At 38.9% G+C, this 20,111-nt stretch overlaps 1 protein-coding gene across 11 annotated transcripts in view; it reads left to right on the forward strand.

Annotated features, from left to right (window-relative positions):
* SATB1 (SATB homeobox 1) overlaps positions 1-20,111 on the forward strand; it is a 107,958-nt gene that overhangs the window by 22,111 nt on the left and 65,736 nt on the right. For 9 of the 11 annotated variants that reach the window (XM_073333528.2, XM_073333529.2, XM_073333527.2 and 6 more), the window contains 4 exons: positions 818-1,053; positions 4,892-5,068; positions 5,718-5,844; positions 6,577-6,700. In XM_073333528.2, coding sequence (XP_073189629.1) covers positions 843-1,053; positions 4,892-5,068; positions 5,718-5,844; positions 6,577-6,700 — 639 coding nt within the window. In that variant the 5' untranslated portion in view covers positions 818-842. Of the gene's footprint in view, positions 1-817; positions 1,054-3,701; positions 4,003-4,063; positions 4,356-4,891; positions 5,069-5,717; positions 5,845-6,576; positions 6,701-20,111 lie in introns of those variants that run through there. The other 2 variants (XM_073333537.2, XM_073333535.2) reach the window with 2 other exon arrangements.

Here is a 20,111-nt window from a genome sequence, read left to right on the forward strand (position 1 = left end):
CTGGCAGAGGTGTCTCTGTGTTGGAGGGTTTCTGAAGTTCCACAGGAATTGTGGTTTTTCAACATGAGACCCTTGTGATATTTAGAGATGTTTCAACCTTCTTTTAGTTTGTTTTGACTTTTAAAAGATCCCATATTTGACCTAACATTTAAAACTTGATTACATCTTAATTTTCATATGTATATTTTAAGTTTTCAAAAGTTGATAATTTGTAATATAAAACAGCCTGGAAGAATGCAAAACCAACAAACAAAACCCCACCTGATCAGAAATTACAAGGCAATTGAGGTTCATATTTCTAGGAAAAAGATCTAAATGCACAATATTTCGTGTTGCTAATAAATCTGTTGCATGTTTACCTAAAGTTTCATTGTTGTAGTTGCATTTATTAACTAGGAGAGAGAAAGCACTTTCATGGTGGTGGTGCTTAAATAAAAGCATTCATGATTTACAACAAACACTTGTGAGGTTTGTAGCATTGGATAGATTGGAGTATGTAACTTAGTAATCACCTTCACCTATTTAATTCTCATTCTTAAGAATTCAAGATAGAATATGACTACCTAGGCTGCACATCATTGTTTGTGTTCTGTAGGTGGCATTTTTTTCACCAAATCGTTCAATCTTTGGAGAATGGGAACATTTTCTGAGGATAAATGTATTACTGTTTTTAAGCCATCTTCTCTTATTTTAAAATATTCATTTACTTATTAATTGCGAGCTTACAATACATATGTATCCCTGTACATGTGTTAACTGTCTACATACACATACGCACATTTGTACAACATATATATATTTTTTTAAATCATGGCAGGTGATCTTTAGAGGCGGGACTGAGTATGGATCATTTGAACGAGGCAACTCAGGGGAAAGAACATTCAGAAATGTCTAACAATGTAAGCGATCCGAAGGGTCCACCAGCCAAAATTGCGCGCTTGGAACAGAATGGGAGCCCATTAGGAAGAGGAAGACTTGGAAGTACAGGAACTAAAATGCAAGGAGTGCCTTTAAAACACTCTGGACACCTGATGAAAACAAATATTAGAAAAGGTAACACTTTTAATAATTCTGCATCGGAGAAATATTAATTATATTAATATATGCATTGCCATTTACGTGGGGAAACATACTTTTCACAGACTTCATTTATATTTCAGTGCTGAATCACCATTCTAAAAATATTTTATTCCCAATTCTGATGTAAATCACATTTGGGAAATGTATGCTTCATGTTTGGGTGGAGCATCTTGCTTTCCAGGGTGGAGTCTTATTTTTGTTAAGGTAAAGACTGTCTTAATTTTAGTTGTCCTCATTAGACCAGATTCTTCCCTGAAAGACAGTTAATGTAATAAACTCTCTGGTTAGTTTGTTTTGCGAAGCAGCACTGAAATATGTAGAAAGGTACACAAAATCCTAAAAACCTAATTCTTGCCTTTGCTCTTAGTGATAATCCAAGCTTGGAAAAGTCAACAGGATTTCAGTAACAGTTGCAAGTTGTTTGAAGAAAGTTTTTAAATCTTTAGGTATCACACTGGAAAAGTCATTTATGATGTCAATCTTTACAGTTTATTTTCTTAAGTAAAATTCATTATTGAACAATGAACATCTTGGGCATCATATTTTTTTAGTGGCTGGTTTGCTGTAATTAGGCATTCTCACAAGGAAAAGGCACATTTAGAATCATTGATTGGGGGGTGTGTGGCTTTTGTTTGTATTAAAATACTTCAAAATTCACCATAATATATTAATCTTGTATATCAAAATATATCTTTTTGACTGTGTACTACAGACTTGCTAATTTAAATCAAAACATGCTGTATGTGTTTGGCATTTGTTTTAAAATTACCTCTACTTTTTCTCAGTATAATTGCTATATGTTTATAATTCAGATTTTTCTTGCATTTGCTAAGCAAAGTGTAAAATGCAGCCAACACCATTAAACACGTAATGTTAGAAGGCAGTGGAATTTCATTGTGTCTGATGCGTAACATTTATCATACAATCATTTATTTTTTCCTCGGTTTGGCGAAAACAAAGAATATATTGATCCTGAAATGAACAGACACAGCAGTCCGTATTGTTAGATCTTTATCTATTAAAATGGAAAAACAGCACTTCAGCAAATTCTTTGGCCTCTGCTCATGATTACCCTATTTATTGATTGTTTGCCAAGAATGTATGCATCTTAAGAAAGCCAGGGTAAGAGCATTAAAAATATAATTTATTATGGCTTTTCAAACAGAGTGCATTAATATTGTACTGTGAAGCACTGGGGCTATATAAAAAGGACTTTCTGACGCCTGCAAACATATAAGTTCCATAAATTCCTAAATAGGAGATTTCAGCTGTCTCTGGTATTATGTGATATTTGCACAGCAAACTTTAATGCCAGGACAGTTTTAGACAAGGATTCTACAGACTTCACTGCTCCTTATGGCAGACGTGCTGTTTACACAGACTCATAAACCTTCAGCAAAAGCTCTAACGCTGCCTTCAGGTCTAAATCATGTTGGTTTTTTTAGCACTGACCAGTGCTCTCCCCTTTAATACTAGAAGGTTATAAAGTTGCTGCACTTGAATTTCTTGCCAAATACTAGCAAGAGTGATCAGCCAGCTAAGATTGTGCTCTTCTGCATAATGTTTTTCAATTAGCAGAAGGACATAAGTGACAGTCGCTAGAAGGTTTAGCAGCTTGATTTGTATTCAGATGATACCTGTGTCACACTACCAGGATACACCTTTGATATCTACAACTTGCATCGAAATCTGGTCAAGAGGTCCTACTGTTTTGTTTCAAGTAGCACATTTTTAGGAGTGCTGTAACTTATGGGACATTTGTACATAAAATGAAATATCAGTGCATGTGTGTTTATAGTCTAATTTTTGTAGCCTACTGGAGGTAGGGGGGAAATTAAGAAACCAAATGCAGTATTTCACTCCCTGCCTTTGTTGTTTTTGAAACAGAGTTATGTATTTCACATGAAAATAAAGCTTGATGTAGATTTTGCCTTCAGATATTTAACAGTGAAACTTTCTATCAGGTCAAACTTGAACTGTGAGAGCTGGGGAAAACCCACTCCCAAGTGAAGTTTGTGTGGGGTTTTTCTGTTTTTGGAAATCAATCTCTCTCTCTCCAAAGTGCAATTAAAACCAGTGAAGAAATTGCCAGTTTACATATGCTATTTTTGCTCTGGTCTTCCTGACTTGTCCTATTCTGTGATTTAAAAACAAGAACAACAGAACCCCTCCCCCCCTCCCCCAACTACATAAATATTGGCAAGCATTTTGTCTTGTCTTTCATGCTGAGCCTATTGGGCAAACCGGACTGAGTTTGTGAGCTTTTCCAAATGAGCCTGAAGGGATTTGTTTCCCAGAGACTGACTCTCTGGTGAACAGCTTATTGCAGATGTGGGGGGGGTGTGTGTGTGTGTGTGTGTGTGTAATACCTTTTAAGCATATTATCTTTTTATTATAATCTTTTGTTACAGAGAGGAGTACAAATGAACAAAGGGGTTTTAAAGCATATATCATCAGCAATAAATTATTTTTTCAATTATGGTATCTTTTATACACCTTTGCAGGTTAGAAAGCCAGCTGACATGGGCCAGCCGTGGTTGTTTAATTGCAGTGTAGACATACCCTATAAGTCTAGAGGGCAGTGCTCACAGAGGCATTAACATCGCAGGACTAATTGGAGATCCTGGGTGCCCTGTTAAAGTAACCCTTGTCATCATTTATACTAAAAATGATACCCCGCTGGCAATCTGCCATAAGCCAGTTCTTGTGCATCTGCTTTTTAACCCTTTTGCTTCCTGTCATTAAGGAGCCTGATTCTGCACGTCTCAAGCCAATGGGAATTTTGCTATTGACTTCACTAAGAACAGGATTGGGGCTGCAGTTCCAAGGTCTTTTTGTAGTACCCTGCTATTTTGTATAAAATAAATACAGTTTTAAAGAAATCCACAATTCTGACTTCCAGAAGAATGCTTCTTTCCAGCAGTAAGTGTTGCTGGGCTCTCTGTTAATCTTCTGGTCATGGTCTAGTAGATTGCACTGAATTAAGCAAAAGGTGTGGGGAAGCATTTTGTCTTCAAACCCCCCTCCCCCCCAAAAAAAAAATTAGTAACAAAAACAAGAAAATGACTTTTGGGCATACAAATGATATCTACAGTAAGTGTAGAAATATATGGTGTGAAGTAGCAAAATACATATGACAAAAAATGTGTCAACTGCAGGTAAATTTAAAACTGGATTAAAATTATTATTACTGTTTCTTAAAGATACAAGTCTTGGAATTGCAGTTTAGTAGTGGTCTGGTTACATCCAGAAAATGAATACAGCATCAGTTAGCAGTAAGTTTTGCTTTGTTTTCTTGTACTGTTTATTAGCATGGAGGTTTAACAAAAGACCAAAGGTGAAATTTTTAAATCAAAGGTAGCTGAATATTTTTGGCACAATTAGGAAAGTTTTAACGTTAATGAACAACATTATGGAGATGCCATTAAAATGGCTTACTCTGAAGACATCTGCAGTATGTATTTAGGTTCTCACGCTGCATGCTACTCACAACAAATCAGACAGGACAGAGACAACCAACTTACTTCTCTTCTGTCAGCCTTATTATTTATTTCTGCAGGCAGGTAATTCTCTGTTCGGTAGCAGATGAAGTAGTAGTAGGGTTATATTTGCATTCATACCTTTTATGGAAATATTTATTTTAAATAACTCTTTTTTGTGTGGGGAGGGAGTGGTGTTTTTCATAAATACAGAATACCCCTAGATATTCATCTGCCAGTTTATAAGGCTTTTAGCCATGTAACGCTGTAGATTTCTTCCTTATCCCTACAATAACACCAGTTAATACTGTATATTTTACTTTTTTTAATAGGAACTATGCTTCCAGTTTTTTGTGTAGTAGAACATTATGAAAATTCCATTGAGTATGACTGTAAGGAGGAGCATGCAGAATTTGTGTTGGTAAGGAAGGACATGCTATTCAACCAACTGATTGAAATGGCATTGCTATCACTTGGATATTCTCATAGCTCTGCTGCCCAAGCGAAAGGTAAATATGATTGCTAAACTGTACTGTTTACTTTATGGGGGAAAATGTAGAAAATTTTTCAGGAATGCAGTGCAATTATTATTGTTTCTTTTTAAATTTTTGCTTAATGTATTTTTATTTAGTTAGCATATGCTTTGCTCATGGAATGTTGAGGTAGATTATAATTTAAAAAAAATGACTTCAACTGAATCATTAGTATGCTTATTGACCTTAATAATCTGCTCCACTGAGGATCCACAAGGAAGTGTAAAGCATATTTGAGCAGATGGACTGTTGAGAGTCAACTTGCGTTTATGACTAAATATCTAGCTCTGTTTCTTTTATTCTGTTACTGATGGGTTTTGTGGATTGTGAAGTACTTTTAGTACTGAGGTCTTGCATTATAAAATCCTATATAATGTGTGTGTATGATTGATTGTCTTATTGAACTCTGAGAAACTTGACAGTATATTCGGAAGGTATTTTTAATCATTTACTGTAATGCATTTACATAATTTCATAGCATGGAGAGCTAACTTGCAGGGTTTTTTTGTGCTGGTCTTCAAATAAATGAGCATGGAATCCAGGACAGTGGCACTGCTTAAAATCACAGGTATTTTTCAAAGCCTTGTAAGGTACATTTATTAAATAATTTCTCTGTCTGGCACAGGGCTAATCCAGGTTGGGAAGTGGAATCCAGTTCCACTCTCCTATGTGACAGATGCCCCTGATGCTACAGTAGCAGACATGCTGCAAGATGTGTATCATGTGGTCACGCTGAAAATCCAGTTACACAGGTGAGTGACACATACCAGTCCTAGGACATGGACTGCTATTTGTCCACTGTTAGGGTTAATATAGCTTGTATTTGATTCCCACTGTGCTGTGTGCTCAAAGTTTAAAAGCTTATCTACATTCCTTTTTGGTGGTTATAATTTTAAGTTACAACATGCTGTTGTAGAAAACTTTCATGCGTATAGCTCTGATACACATTTCTCTGGATATCTCATTAAAAGTATATTGCATTTTAGTCAATTAAATGATGCATTACAAGAAGGCATTTTACATAAAGTTTACTTAAGAGAAAAATATTTTTGCATATCATGAACAGTACCATCTGTGTGCATTTTGTAAAAGAATGACTTGCTCACACTTATTGTTGCTGTCTAGGTTCTTAAATTTCACAGTAACAAAAAAAGAAAAAAATGGTTGGTTAATATATTAATGCTTTTCATGATCAGTTGTGAGAAAGCATTACACCTTAAATTGTTTTACCAAGCGCATCAGAGCAGGAAGGTAGAAGTAACATGAAAAAATAGTCGCCACATGCAGCTGATGTATAATTCATGCATCAATACAGCAGATGTGTTGTATAAAGTAATTAACTAATCGGAACAATCAGGAGACCGAGAGCAATCTCCAGATGCATCTGCTTGATGCGCAAAATGAAATCTGTCTGTCTTAAAGGAATGTTCTGCAGCAGGATGCAATCTTGTAATAATCCCTTTTCTAATCTATGTCTCAAATAGTTGCCCTAAACTAGAAGACTTGCCTCCTGAACAGTGGTCTCACACAACAGTAAGAAATGCTCTCAAGGACTTACTGAAGGATATGAACCAGAGTTCATTGGCCAAGGAATGTCCCCTTTCACAGGTACTTAGCATAACATGTAACAAATAATGAAGCACTGTAGGCGACACTGATGTGAGATTAGAGATTTCTATAGACTGTAGCAAGTAGTATCTGAAGTGAATCTGCCAAAAATACACATTCATTTCACCAATTTGTGATCTTTTTAAATATGCTTGATTCATTTCAGATATAGTCTTACAGTATTTGCCCTTGGGGAAAATGTGAAAGGCAGTTTACACTGCACTAGGTGCACTAGAATTGTCTCATACCAAACTGGATTTTTACTGGTTTTTGTCTTCAGGCTTTGAACTGCTTTCATGTAACTACTTTTTTCAAGCACGTGTTGAAGTTATTAAAAGGCTCTTTACTTACTGCTGTCAAAAGTACTACTGAAATTGAATGCTTGTTGCATAACCCACACCAGTTTTAAATGCTAATTCATAAAACTAGACAGTCTATTTACCGTACTGAATGAGTGGAGGGGAAAAAAAGAATGAAGCTCCTTAGATGATGTGTTGTCATTACAAACAACCAAAAGAAAATCAGTCATTTATTAGAACTAACCAAAATACATCTAACAAGGATGAAATCGTATATTCCCCATTGCTAAACACTGAACTGCTTCTTACCATGAGGCTGCTTTATGTTGTTCTTTTGTCATTGATTTAAATTGTCTTGAAGGAGAATTTATTTTTCTTTACTGTATTGTGCCCAGTGATGATGAGGTAGGAACAACGGATTTATTTCTCCCTTCAGATTTTTCAAAGGTATTTTGCTGTGCTGAAGTTGACTTCAGACAGAAATTCTGTTTATAAATCAGTGATACTGGTCATGGTGGGGGAGAAAGGAAGTCAGATTATTTTAAAAAGTATTTACTTCCCTTTCTCACAATACTGGAGTCTTTCAGAAGCAGGGCCCTTAGTTTATTTAGACAAGATATTATATATCTGCTAGATATACATATTAGCTAAGACTGTTTTCCCATCACTATTTTTCCTGTGGTTAGATTGTCTTCAATGATATGGTTCTGATACAGGAATTTTCAGAGTGGAAATCAAAATTATCTTCACTGGTTGCAAACCATTCTAGTAATATGTTTGCAAAGCTATCTTGTTCATACCTACTGTACAAGCATGCGCGTTCTTGCGCTGATGGCTCATGGAGACTGCAGATAATTTAGGATTCGCTCCACTTTGGTTCACCAGCTTTATTTTTTTATTTGATACCGATAGAAAGCAAGTAAATTGTCTGGAGACAAGATTTAATTTACATTTTGGCATATTGTCTTGTTGCAACTTGTCCACATATGTACATATGATGCAACAATATAATGTAGAGTAAAGCAGACTTAGAAAGGAATATCTTTAGATTCAACATTAACATTTTGGTGGAAAACTGTATATAAATACTTCCTTCAACTAAATAATGTAGCAAATTCAGTGTCCCTGAGTAACAGTGATTTAAAGGGATAATGCCATGTAAAACAAATCCTATTTAAAATATAAGTCCACAACAAAAACAGTTGGAATTATTAAAACAAAGAATTGCAAAACCTTAACTTTCCTTATGATTTTTTAGTGTTTGCGTTTCTTTCAGCTTGGGGAAAGAGATGTCTGCTAGTTTTGTTTTATAGCAGATTTTATTTCATTACCTCTTGCTCTAGCTCAGTGGTGCAATGTTTGGGTTGCAAAGATTGAAAACAATCCGTTTTTTTTATTCCATTATAAAGTTTAAAAATATGAATCTGGAAAAAAATCAGCTTTAATGGAGTTCGGATCTGCGCTTTTAAAATTCCATGTGAATCTTTCCATTCCTTTGAGTAAGCTTTGGATCATGGTATCTAAAAACTTTGACCTGCCCATCTCTCCTTAAATTATCAAAAAATGGTTTAAATGTTCAGACAGATATAATTAATTGTATATTACTCTCATGTGGGAGACACTGGTTTATGAGCAATATTGGGACATTAACTGTGTTTCTTAAATTAATTGGGAGTGCTCCGAAACAGATGCATTTGCAGTCTAGAGATCAGAAATAAGAGTGCGTTAAAAAGCTTAGAGACATCCTCTCTCCTGGGATCAGCTAGATATAGACACCTAACTATAACTTCTTAACACAGTCATCTAGTTTATTAAAAACAGAAAAATAACCCAAGGATAGTCAGATTTTTGTCTGTCAGACTATCCTTACCAATACCCTTTTTGCATCGGTATGGAAGAGTTTTTCATACGGTATGTAAAGTGGTTTTGTGTATGTGCAGCATTGCCAATGTATCGTTTGAGAGTGGAAAGCTAGAAAGAGTGATGTCCCTAACTAAAACTTGTTTACTTCAGTCAGTTGATCATGAGTGTTTGCATATAATTTCATTCAGAATACTAACAGTTCTCTGCTGCAAAAGCAAACCAACTATATTTTGTAGGAAAATGTTGATGTAGTTATGGACTGTTGATGATCTGTAGGCAAATGTAAACTGTATTTGTGAAGCAGTTTGACCCTAAATTATTAGGCTCTATTTCTTGACTCTTTTCCTCCTCCTTTTACTATCTTTTTTCTATTTTGCCATTGATTTTCTTGATCATTTGCTACAATTGGTGTCTCATGGCATCTAGGTATAACGTGTTGTCTTCTTGCTTCTTCATACCTTCCTCCTGCATTTCTCTAGCAAAATGCCATTGTAACACTGCTGTTTTCGTGAAAAGGGTGGAATGCATCTCTCTTCCAAGGTTACTGTAACTGTCTTGTTTTTGAGAATGTTGTGCCTTACTCCTGTTTTTCCCCACTTCCCCTAAGGCCAAGTTTCACTTACTATGCTGGCCTTGATTGTAAGGAATTTTCATTGACATAAATCACGTCCTGTGGGTGGATTGGAGCTAGCATGTGAGCCTAAATTACCATTCAATTAAAAACGTAAGAGTTCAGAGATTGTTCTCAAATTCTGGCCGCAAGCAGGCAAGCGAAAAGAATAGCTACTAATTTCAGATGGTGAATTGCAAGCCACTGGATGTTTGCATGCTGTTCCCTAGGTTAGTGAATGTCACTACCATAGACTATCCAGAGTTGTTGTAGCTGTGTTGGTCCCAAGATGTTAAAAAGGCAAGGTGAGAACTTTTTTTTTTTTTTTTTTTTTTTGGACCAGCTTTTGTTGGTGAGACAGACAAGCTTGAAGAGTCTTTCACCAACAAAGGCTGGTCCAGTTAAAGATGTTAGCTCAGTCACCTCATCTCTCTAATTACCACAGACTAGCAGAATATGTAGATGCTATGCAAGAAACTTTTCATGTTTGACTTACCAGGCTTTCATAACTTTTTCACTCGCCACCCCCGTTTTCTTTCTCATATAAGCCGATATATTAGAGTGGTGACATGGGCTAGTGGCCTGAGTCTAGATCTGGGAAACAGGAACTCCTGAGTTCTCTCAATAGTTTTGCGACTCTCATTGTATGTTGTTGGGTATTTGAGCATGTCACTTACATTTAGTTTAGTTTTCCTTTTGTGTGATGGGGATAATTAATTTCCTACCCAATAGAGGTGTTTATAGCGATTAGTATTTGAACATGACTTTGAAAATGTTTCTGTACAAAGCACCCACCCATAGCAGCAATGGCTATGTGACAAAGGACATTTTGTCATGCACCCCAATCACCTTACCTGAGCCCTGCCAACTAATCAGTTTCCTCTGGGACTACTACTAGCATTTTAAACCTCTGAAACTATTCAAACAGTCACCAACCGTTGCCCTTTTGAATTATGTTGTTATATCAACCAGCTATAGAAATAGTTGGGGAAAAGAGAGAGTGCTTCTGTTTTTTCCAAACATGGAATTGTCTTCTCTGTTTCCCAGACCTTCAGATTACACGGGCCTACAGATCAGGATAGGCAATATCTAGTCCTGGTATCCATGTTAGAGTTAAGGCCTGATATCTCACAGCCTTTCAGGTTTTTAATAAAGGAGCTTTATATCATTAGAAAAAGGGAATTACCAGTTTTGCAGTGAACAAGCTGCACTTGCTTCTAGCTTTGGAAGCATCTGGGATCTCTTCATGTGTCATGATATTTTTATACATAGTAATATTATTTAGGACATGTATTGTTTACATGGGTTTTTGTTTTTTCTTTTCTTTTCTTTTTTTCCACAGAAACCTTTCTAGTTTCTCTCCTGGAACTGAGACTGACTGACTTTTTAGGTGCAAGGAAACAAAAACAAACAAAAAGGAAAAACAAACCCACACAAATTTGGAAGCATTTCCAAAGTTGTATTTTTGTAAAATATGTGGCATATGCAGAATGGTACAAAGGGTTTTAATAGCTTCACTACTGGGATTAATGCAGTTGCCCCAAATGCATTTTGATCAAACCTTTCTACTATATCACTGTCCTGTATTGTGCCTATACATATTGTATATACTTTACACAAACATAATATGTGTATATAAAAACACATTTCCCTTTTGTTCAAATATCAGGCCCAGAACCTGCAAACTGTTCCACGTGGGCAGACCCCTGTGTCCATGCAGGGTTAGCAGGACTTGGCACAGGTGCCAAGCTCTGCTTACCCAGATCATTTTGCAGGATCTGGGACTGCAATGACTAGGAAATGCATTAAATAGTCTTTTCTTAGATTAGCAAATGCCTCACATCTTGCCCACTTCAGAACTCTGATTTTCCACGAAGTATCAGTGTATTATTGTGCTGCCTCCTTCATGTTGTTCTCAACCCAAATATATATAGTATGGCAAAATGTTTACAGTTTGTTACTTTTGGGGAGAAATGATTGCACTGAGTTGTTATCAGACCTTAGAAGTTCTCTGGTCAACGTTCTTTTGTGGTTTTCTGGATGACTTCACCCTCAATCTCAATGCCTGACAATTTCAGGTTGTGGCTAGCTGATCCTCTCCCTTCTATCTCCAGCCTTCAGAGGGATATCCAATAGGCCTGCCTCCAAATTCACCAGGGATCTTGTCTCTCTCTTGCCCTGCAGTAGACAAGGCGAGAGGGGGCAGAGCTGCAGGTTCCTATCCCCCTCTCCATTGAAGGGGTTGGAGCAGTGGAATCCAGCTTCTTCCAAGGCTGGGGGGCGGAGGAAGAAAGAAAGCAACTTCTTTTCTTCCTTCCCTTAGGAAGACCAAGAGAGCTAAGCAGCTCTTCCTTAAGAGTTCTTTTACTCAAATACCTGGCAGCAGAACGCTGCCCAACAATATTCAGCTACCTAAATGCCAAATTATTGTATAGCTACGAAGATATTACATTCAGTAGGGACAGGAATTGAGTATCTTAAACTGGTAGACGTTCTGGCCATCTTGGTAAACAATAGTCCATATTAAAAAGGTCCCTTTTGTATGAAACTAAAAGTGAACACAGAACTTTTTTTTTTTCCCAGTTGAAAAACTTTTTGTAATAATTAACCACTATATTCTGGGCCACTGAACAATTGTAAAGTTTTGCTTTTGACTTCAATGGGACCAGGATTTGGGTTTACCATAATGCGTGTTTGTGTACACTAAAATTATTTTTAATAATGAACTAAAAGGTGGGTTTTCCCCCTTTTTTAATTTTACCTGCTAGACCTAAAGATTTCTGTTTCTTTTGCAACAGTTAATGGTATCACTAATATCTAAAGCAGAACAGGGAGCCGCATTCTTTACATTGCTCTAGATTTTTTTTAAAGATGCCCTCGATTATTGTAGGGGAAACACAGAACCTTGAGGGCCTGGACACAGGTTTTGGCAGGTTAGTGAGGGGAAAACTGACTTTTAGAACAATTTAAGTGTATTTATACATGTTGACTTGGTATCTGTGTTTGGTTTTTTTTGTTAAAAAATTTTAAAGTGTTAACTTTCATTTTACCTTGAAAGTTAATATTGATAAATGTTGTTGTTGTTTTTTTTAATTGATATAACCTTTTCTGTCATCTATATCAATGGTTTTCAAACCTTTTTTTCTGGGGATCCAGTTGAAGGAAATTGTTTGCCTGCGACCCAACGGAGCTGGGGATGAGGGTCTGGGGTGTGTGAGGGCCTCAGGGCGGAGGGCTAGGGTGCAGGGGTGAGGGCTGTGGGGTTCAGGGTGTTCAGGGAGGGGGCTCTGGGCTGGGGCAGGGGGTTGGAATGAGGGCTCTGGACTGGGGGTGAAGGCTCTGGGCTGGGGCTGAGGGGTTTGGGGTCCAGGAAGGGGTTCCAGGTTTTGGGGGGGCTCAGGGCTGGGGCAGAGGATTGGAGCATGGACTTTCCTCTGGCAGCTCCTGGTCAGCACCACAGGCACTGTCCCCTCCAGTTCCCGTTGGCCAGTTTCCGGCCAGCGTGAGTGCAGAGCCAGTGCTCAGGGCAGGGGCAGCACGCATACCCCTGTGATCTCCCTGCCTAGTAACCGGACCCACTGCTGGCCACTTCCAGGGCGCAGCGTGGTGTCGGAACAGGTAGGCAGTAGCCTGTCTTAGCTGGGCAATACCGCCGACGGGGCTTTTAACGTCCCGGTCTGCAGTGCTGACCAGAGCAAGGCACCCCACGACTTTACATGCCACTACCCAGTACTGGGTCGTGACCCACGGTTTGAAAAACACTGATCTATATGGCTCAGGTATTTTTAATGGGATACAGAGCCTTTTGCTTCAAGGACAGTAATGCCTGAAAGTTAGAAGAGCAGCTCTGTGTAGCTCAAAAGCTTGCCTCTTTCACCAACAGAAGTTGGTCCAATAAAAGCTATTATCTCACCTACCTCTTCTCTAATATCCTGGGACCAGCACAGCTACAACAACACTGCAAATACCAGCACACCAGCATACAGTAGTTTAGGTGAAATGAGTACTGCTCTTAGTCTAGTTCTTAGTGGACAGGTGTCAGTGACAGAAGCCATCATCATGAATGGCACTCCTGTGACAACCTTTGCAGAGGGGCGAGGGCCTGGCAGAGATGCTGACCATCCCTAATTTTTCATAACCCCCCCTGATTTTTACATTATCTAGGCTTAAATCTACTAATTTTCCAAGCATACACACACACTTATATAAAATGTATGCGTCACTCACAACCACTTGGGTTCAACAAACCCAGCAAATAATGCCATGGGGTGAGAGTGAGAGAGACAGTATGTTCTTCACCATCCCTGCAGCACGTGCCCAGACAGCACAGTGACAGTCTGAGAGGAGGCAAGCTGTGACAAATTTGAATGGGTTGGGGCACTGCTGAATTAACCGCCTAAATCACAGGCTGCGTGTTGCGTTGTAGCTGCCCTGTGTATACCCTGCTGGACTACGTTAATGTGCTGGAGGTGCTTAAAGCATGCCAGGAGGGTCCGCAAGGGACTATTAAAACACCAACACACAGCCTCCGGTTTAGGCAATGAATCCAGCATCCTAAGCCCTACTGCCAATCACCCCAGCTTGCCTCGTATTAGACCCTCACTTTGAAGTCTGCGGGGGAGGCAGCGTCAGTTGAGTGGATGCAACAGAAGGATCATCTTGGGAAGGAGGTCCAGGCCTGGAACTGGCCAAGGTAATTTTATACTGCTTTGCAGTCCTCGAGGGCATTTCCCTGGGGACAGTCCTCCCCTTCTCCCTGTTTGGGGGTGGGAGTCAGTGGTGCAATGAGGGATGGGAGCCTGAGGACCCAGGCTTCTCTCTCCCTTGGCTAAAGATGAGAAAGGTGGGGAGGAGAGGTACTGTTCGGTATGGTTAGAGGAGAGGTCCCAGTTTCTGGGTTCAGGGGAGAAGTCCAAGCAACCTCCCTAATGTTTTTTTGATAAACATCACGAAAAGCCTCAGACCAAGGTTGGCATCTCTGGACTGGACGGGGATGGAGGCTGAACTTTCCTCAAGGTGACTCTTACAAGTAATTAGTTAAGAATATCCATGATATGGCATGAGGCTTTTCTTGCTATTCCCTATGCTGCTATACCTTTTCTGTGGGTACATTTAAATAATCTTCAGTCTCTGGTACTTTCAATCTGGCATCTTCTATGAGTATTGGCACACAGGAGGGAAAAAAGGGGGGCGGGGGAGGGGAAAACCATTCACTAAGAAATGCCAGAAAATTCCAGTGTTAAGACTAACTTCATCCTTAACTTTTGCTGCTATGGTGCCTCTTTCCCAACTTAAGTAGAGAACAAAGAGTCTCCTCTCTAATTAGAATTTCTAAGGGTTTTTCTACCCCCCCACCCCAGTTTAAATCAGACTCTCAACATTGTTTAGATATTATTTTTTGAAGATTTAAAACATGTCTAGATGTTTCTGTACATAATATAAAACAATTTCCTGACCTGAACATTTAATAGAAGGAAAATAGGATTACTGTGAAGAGGTAGAAAGATATTTATACCTGAAACATTATAACTAAGGCTCAAAACATTCCCTCCAGGAGGGAAATTCATGAACTGGACTAGAAGAATCAGTTTCTTTTCCTGGGTTTACTCACTGACTGATTGGGGATGGCATGTGTTCCTTACCAAATCAATATAGGCTCTGACCTCAGAGGGCCCTGCTAGTACAGCAATGAAGGGACCTACTGTCATGGGGCCCCCACGTGCATCTGCTTCCAGCTCGGGCTAGGGATTCCAATCTTGGAAGGATGTTTTTGTGCAAGCTAATGCATGATACTTTGCGCAACCGACTCTCAGAAGATAAATGCTGAGATTCTAGGCAGCAGCCTTTTATTCACCTCTGGCCCCGACACTGCAGAGCCCTAAACTCAGAGGAGGAGGTTCTGTGGATTGCAGGCAGATGATGATGTTTCTGTGCTTCTTCCGATTCTCCAGGTACTGGCCAATTCTGGTCTGTACTTGTGTGGTTTTCAGTCTGTACTCACGTGAAGGGTGTCTGCATAATATGGCCTTGAAGTTTTAGGGAAGTGGCAGGAGTAAAATAAGGAACACGGTGCTAATTTCAGAGAAAAGATGCCTTGTATACATTATAAAACTGAACTCTGTTTTATTTCACTTTCACTGCAATGATGATCTTGACAGAAGCCATATACAATAACTAGTGTTTAAAGTGTCCTTTATATATATCTTTGCAGCATATTTAGTGCCAGTAAATAATACACTGCTCAGGAATTGCACATTTATTATAAATGCTTTCTTATATCCTTTCTTAATGCACCACTTAAGACATTTTATGTCTATAGATGTGTCTGAGTGTGAACCCTGATTTTCTCTAACTTACGCTAGGGGGTTATTCCCCAGCTACTCCCCAGTTTTCTTTTAAAACAAGATTTGCAAATAACACATAAAAGAAAAATTGTATTGGAAACTGGTTGATTGTAGAGTACTATAAGAGTATAAACAACATAAGAGATCCTTTAACATAACATAAGAGAGCCTTTAGTCGCTTTGCTCTCTAGCTTTGGAACTCATTGCCAATTGAAGTAAGGAACGCTCTGACAGTTGGGACTTTTAAATCTAGACTTAAAAGTTGTTTGTTCTGTTTAGCATTCTTAAATGATTCTATTAGGAATTGTATGTGCTTCAGTTTTAATTTTAACTCGTAATGATTGTAAAGCACCCTGGGATGCTCGCATGAAGGGCGCTACAGAAATCCAAGATTGTATTGTATTGTGTTGTAATGTATTGTATTATTACATGGCGCTGGAGTTGGACCACGGACAATTCATATAGAAAGCAGTTGAATACTTAACTAAAGATAAGGAGTGGGGGTTGGGACTCTCTTCTTGCTTGTTTTCCCCCCTTTTCTATGTCAGTTATTTTATTAAACTAAATTAACATGGCAGTTATTCCCTAAGAAATGCCAGCATAATTTACTGTCTGTGAAGGCACTCAAAATGTAAACCAGATGATAAACTAAAAATAAAAAATGTCCACATTAAGATTTAATTGCGCTTCCCTTTCTATATTGTGTTCTTATGTAAAACACATTACTAACAGTATTTTTTTATCACTTCCTACACTTTTAACTGACTTTCATTAACAATGAAGAAATATATGGTCTCTGATTCATTTATGTCACTTATGTATATGTCTCTTCAAAAAAAATTTATATAAAAACATTCTAGCACTGATTAGAGCCAAGCAGTGTGACTTGCTCGTTCTCTTTGCCTGTGCAGGTCAGTTACATCTGCCGCACTAATGCCTTTCTGGTCCTCGTGTTGCTTTTCCTCAGGAAGTTGCCAGTGGCAAAGAATTTTTCCAAATTATATGGTAAACTTGTGTATTGTGAAGTGTCAGTTTAGGAATTAAAATGAAGTTCACTTCTGTCCATTAAAGAGCTCTTATCTGGACAGCCAACCTAAGTCCTCTTTAAAAGGCAAGTGGACAGATGAATCTGATTCATCAGATGTTTCTTGTCTTTGCTGCACTAACGGTGTCCATTTTGCCCTGACTTTAAATAGACATGGCTGTTTTTTCTCAGTTTGTGACACATTTTTCTGATTTTTTTTTCACCCCTATGAAATGCTACCAGCATATAGAAGAAAGGTGCCCAACTAACCCAAGTGTATTAACTGCATCCTCTGCCCTTTATGCAGAGTTCTGTGATGGTGGTCTAAGTTGTGACAGTCTTGTTTGAAGAAAAGGAATTGGACTCGTAATAATCCTTTACACCTGACAGGAATGAAAGCACAGTGAGACCCACTTCTTGAGTGGCTACACAGAGAGATAAGCACTTCTGGCTTTGACAGACCGAATACTTCCTTCCTTGTCAGATTGATCTCAACTCTGACTTGAATGCTCACTGAGGATTATTTGAGAGGATGAGGGGGGATTTTTTTAAAGGTTCTGAAACCTGTAAGCAAACTCTTACAAAGCTTCATTTAAAAAAAAAAAAGTGATGTATAGTTTCCTCTTCACTTCCCACCTTGTCTCCTCAAAATAAATGCTAGGGGAAGGGTGAGGTCTGTCTACTTCCTTGGATGACTTCTCAATGGAAAAATAAGTATCAAATTCCTTTGATGCCTTGCAGCATTTATCGGAGGACAGGTTTTTCAGTCCTGAGCACAGTAAGTAAACCTCAAACACTTGGCAGCAGCCTGAGACCTGTCTCCCTCCAAATCTTGGAATAAACAAGCTAAAGAAATCTGTCTTCCCCCAAGGGTAAGAAGACATAAAAGGCTCTCCTCATATATAGGAGTCTAGAGAATACTTAATTCTGACAAGTTCCCTAACTCTAAACATAATATATCCAGAGTCTCAAAACATTACAAGCTTGAGAAGAGTTGTTTCTCAGAGTAGGGTAATGTGCTTTTGTGTGATCTTGATGTGGCCTAGTTTGCCAAAAAGGATCCATCTCTTTAAAAGATTTTGTGGCTCTGAAGGAGATTATCAATAGAAAAAATGGACTCAATGATGAGAAAGGACAGTGAAACTTCTGCTGAGACCCTCACTACTAACATCTGTTCTGGGGCGAGGAGGAATAAATCTCTCTCTCAACCTGGCTAGTGCTTGCCATGGAAAAGTATGTCTTTTTAAGATACATTTTTTTAAAATACTATATCCCTCTCCCAAAACTGTGTGTTCCCATGTGTCAAAATATCCTCTAAAAGTAGATGGGCCAAACACAGTTCTGTTCTCAGGTGTGTTTTCTGAATGTACCTTACAGTGCATTCAAATGTCTTTTCCAGTACCAGGAACTCCAGAAGTTTTCAGGGGTATATTCCCCATTTCTTGTTCAACAAAAACAAAAGGAGCCACACGTGTGGTGAAACCCAAACCATCAGTTAATGGTATACAAGGAATTAAAAATGTAGATTTTCTCCAGGAAGTAATTGTTGCAGCAGAGCCAAGGGATTTCTTTGAATCAACAGATCATCAATATGCATATCACTATGATAAGCAGTTATCAAAAATCAATGAGATTTGTCTCATTTGTCTTAATGTTTACAAAACTGGACAGGATATTGGATCTTTCCAGGGTAGCTGGACTCTTTTTTTTTTTTTTTTTTTTTAAACTCTCATTGCTAAAGCTAACATCATGGGGAGAGATCATGTGTAACTTGCTCTACTAGAGAACTGCTTAATGAAATCTTCATTTTATCCATCAAAATCAGTTAGCACTTGATAATGAGCTTTAAATATTTTAGTCTCGGATTCATTGAAAACTTCAAAAAGGGCTTGATTCCTCTTGTTCAGACCCTAGTGTACTTTAGAGTCCATTTTGGCGGAAAGGACAGAGTCATTCATCCCATTCTTCCTCAATAGAGCTAAATATACTAGATGAATGGGGCATTGTCTGATTTAGGGTCACTTTAGATAAACTGAACACTAACACCTTATGTGGTGCTGTGGAAAAAAGCCTAATATGATTATTGTATGCAGTGCTGTTGTAGCCGTGTTGGTTCCAGGACCGTACAGAGACCAGGTGAGTGAGGTAGTGTCTTTTATTGGACCTACTTCTGTTGGTGAGAGCAACAAACTTTCAAGCTTGCCCAGAGAAGAGACTTGAAGAGCTCTGGGTAACATTGGAAGCTTGTCCTTCTCACCAGCCAAAGATATTATCTGACACACCTTATCTCTCTAACATGATTAATAATCAGGTTTATTGTGGGTAGTGCCAAAAAAGAAAATCCAGCCACGGGTGGGGCCTGTATTTTGCTAGGAGCTGTACCAACACAGAATAGCAGATGATCCCTACCTTCCCAGAGCTTACACTCTAAATAGACAAGACAGACACGCAGGGTGGAGAATGGAAAGAGTGTAAGCCACAAGCAGAATCAGCTGTGTGATGGTGGGAGGTGGCATGTTCCACCTTTTTTTTTCTAGGTGGGTTTAGTTAAGAGGGGCTAAGCTAAATGGAAAGAAAGCTGAAAGGAGAGGGGACATGGAAGGGAAGGGTGGGCAGGTGACAGGGCAGTGGGGAAGAGAGTCTGAGGGGCAGATGAGGAGTGAAATTGAGATGAAGAGACAGAGAAGGAGAGTTGGGGGAAATAGCCCATCAGGGCAGGGCAGAGAAAGTTCTGTAGAAACTTCTCTGGATGTCCAAAGGTCCCTGCTTCTGCAGCTGCTTCTACAACTGTTCCCATGGGCTAGAGTCTGGCTGGTTCCTCCCCACAGATTTTCTGCAAGGCTATGTGACTGGGAGAAGCAACCAGCTGGGTCTGAGTGCCCCCAGAGGATGGGGAGACTGGGGGTCCCATTTTACACACACACACACACACACACACACACACAGTGCAGCAGTCCCTGCTTTGACTGCTTGGATGTATCAACAAGCAAGTTACTTACAGGAGTAAGGAGGTGAAGTTACCTTTTTATACGGTATCCGTTAGACCACTACTGGAATATTGTGTCTACTTCTGGTGTGCATACTTTTAAAAGGATGTGAAAAATTGGAAATAGTTGAGAGAAGAGCTGCAAAATGGATTGGTGGTCTGGTAAACATTGCTTGGATGAGCTCCTTTAGTCTCTTATTGCATCTGTTTAGACTTTTGAAGAGACGATTAAGAGGTGACTTAGTCTCTGTAACTTCACAGGGAGAAGATAAGATGCTAGAAGGC

This window comes from Lepidochelys kempii, chromosome 2 (assembly GCF_965140285.1).
Source record: "Lepidochelys kempii isolate rLepKem1 chromosome 2, rLepKem1.hap1, whole genome shotgun sequence".
NCBI classification, from domain to species: domain Eukaryota; kingdom Metazoa; phylum Chordata; order Testudines; family Cheloniidae; genus Lepidochelys; species Lepidochelys kempii.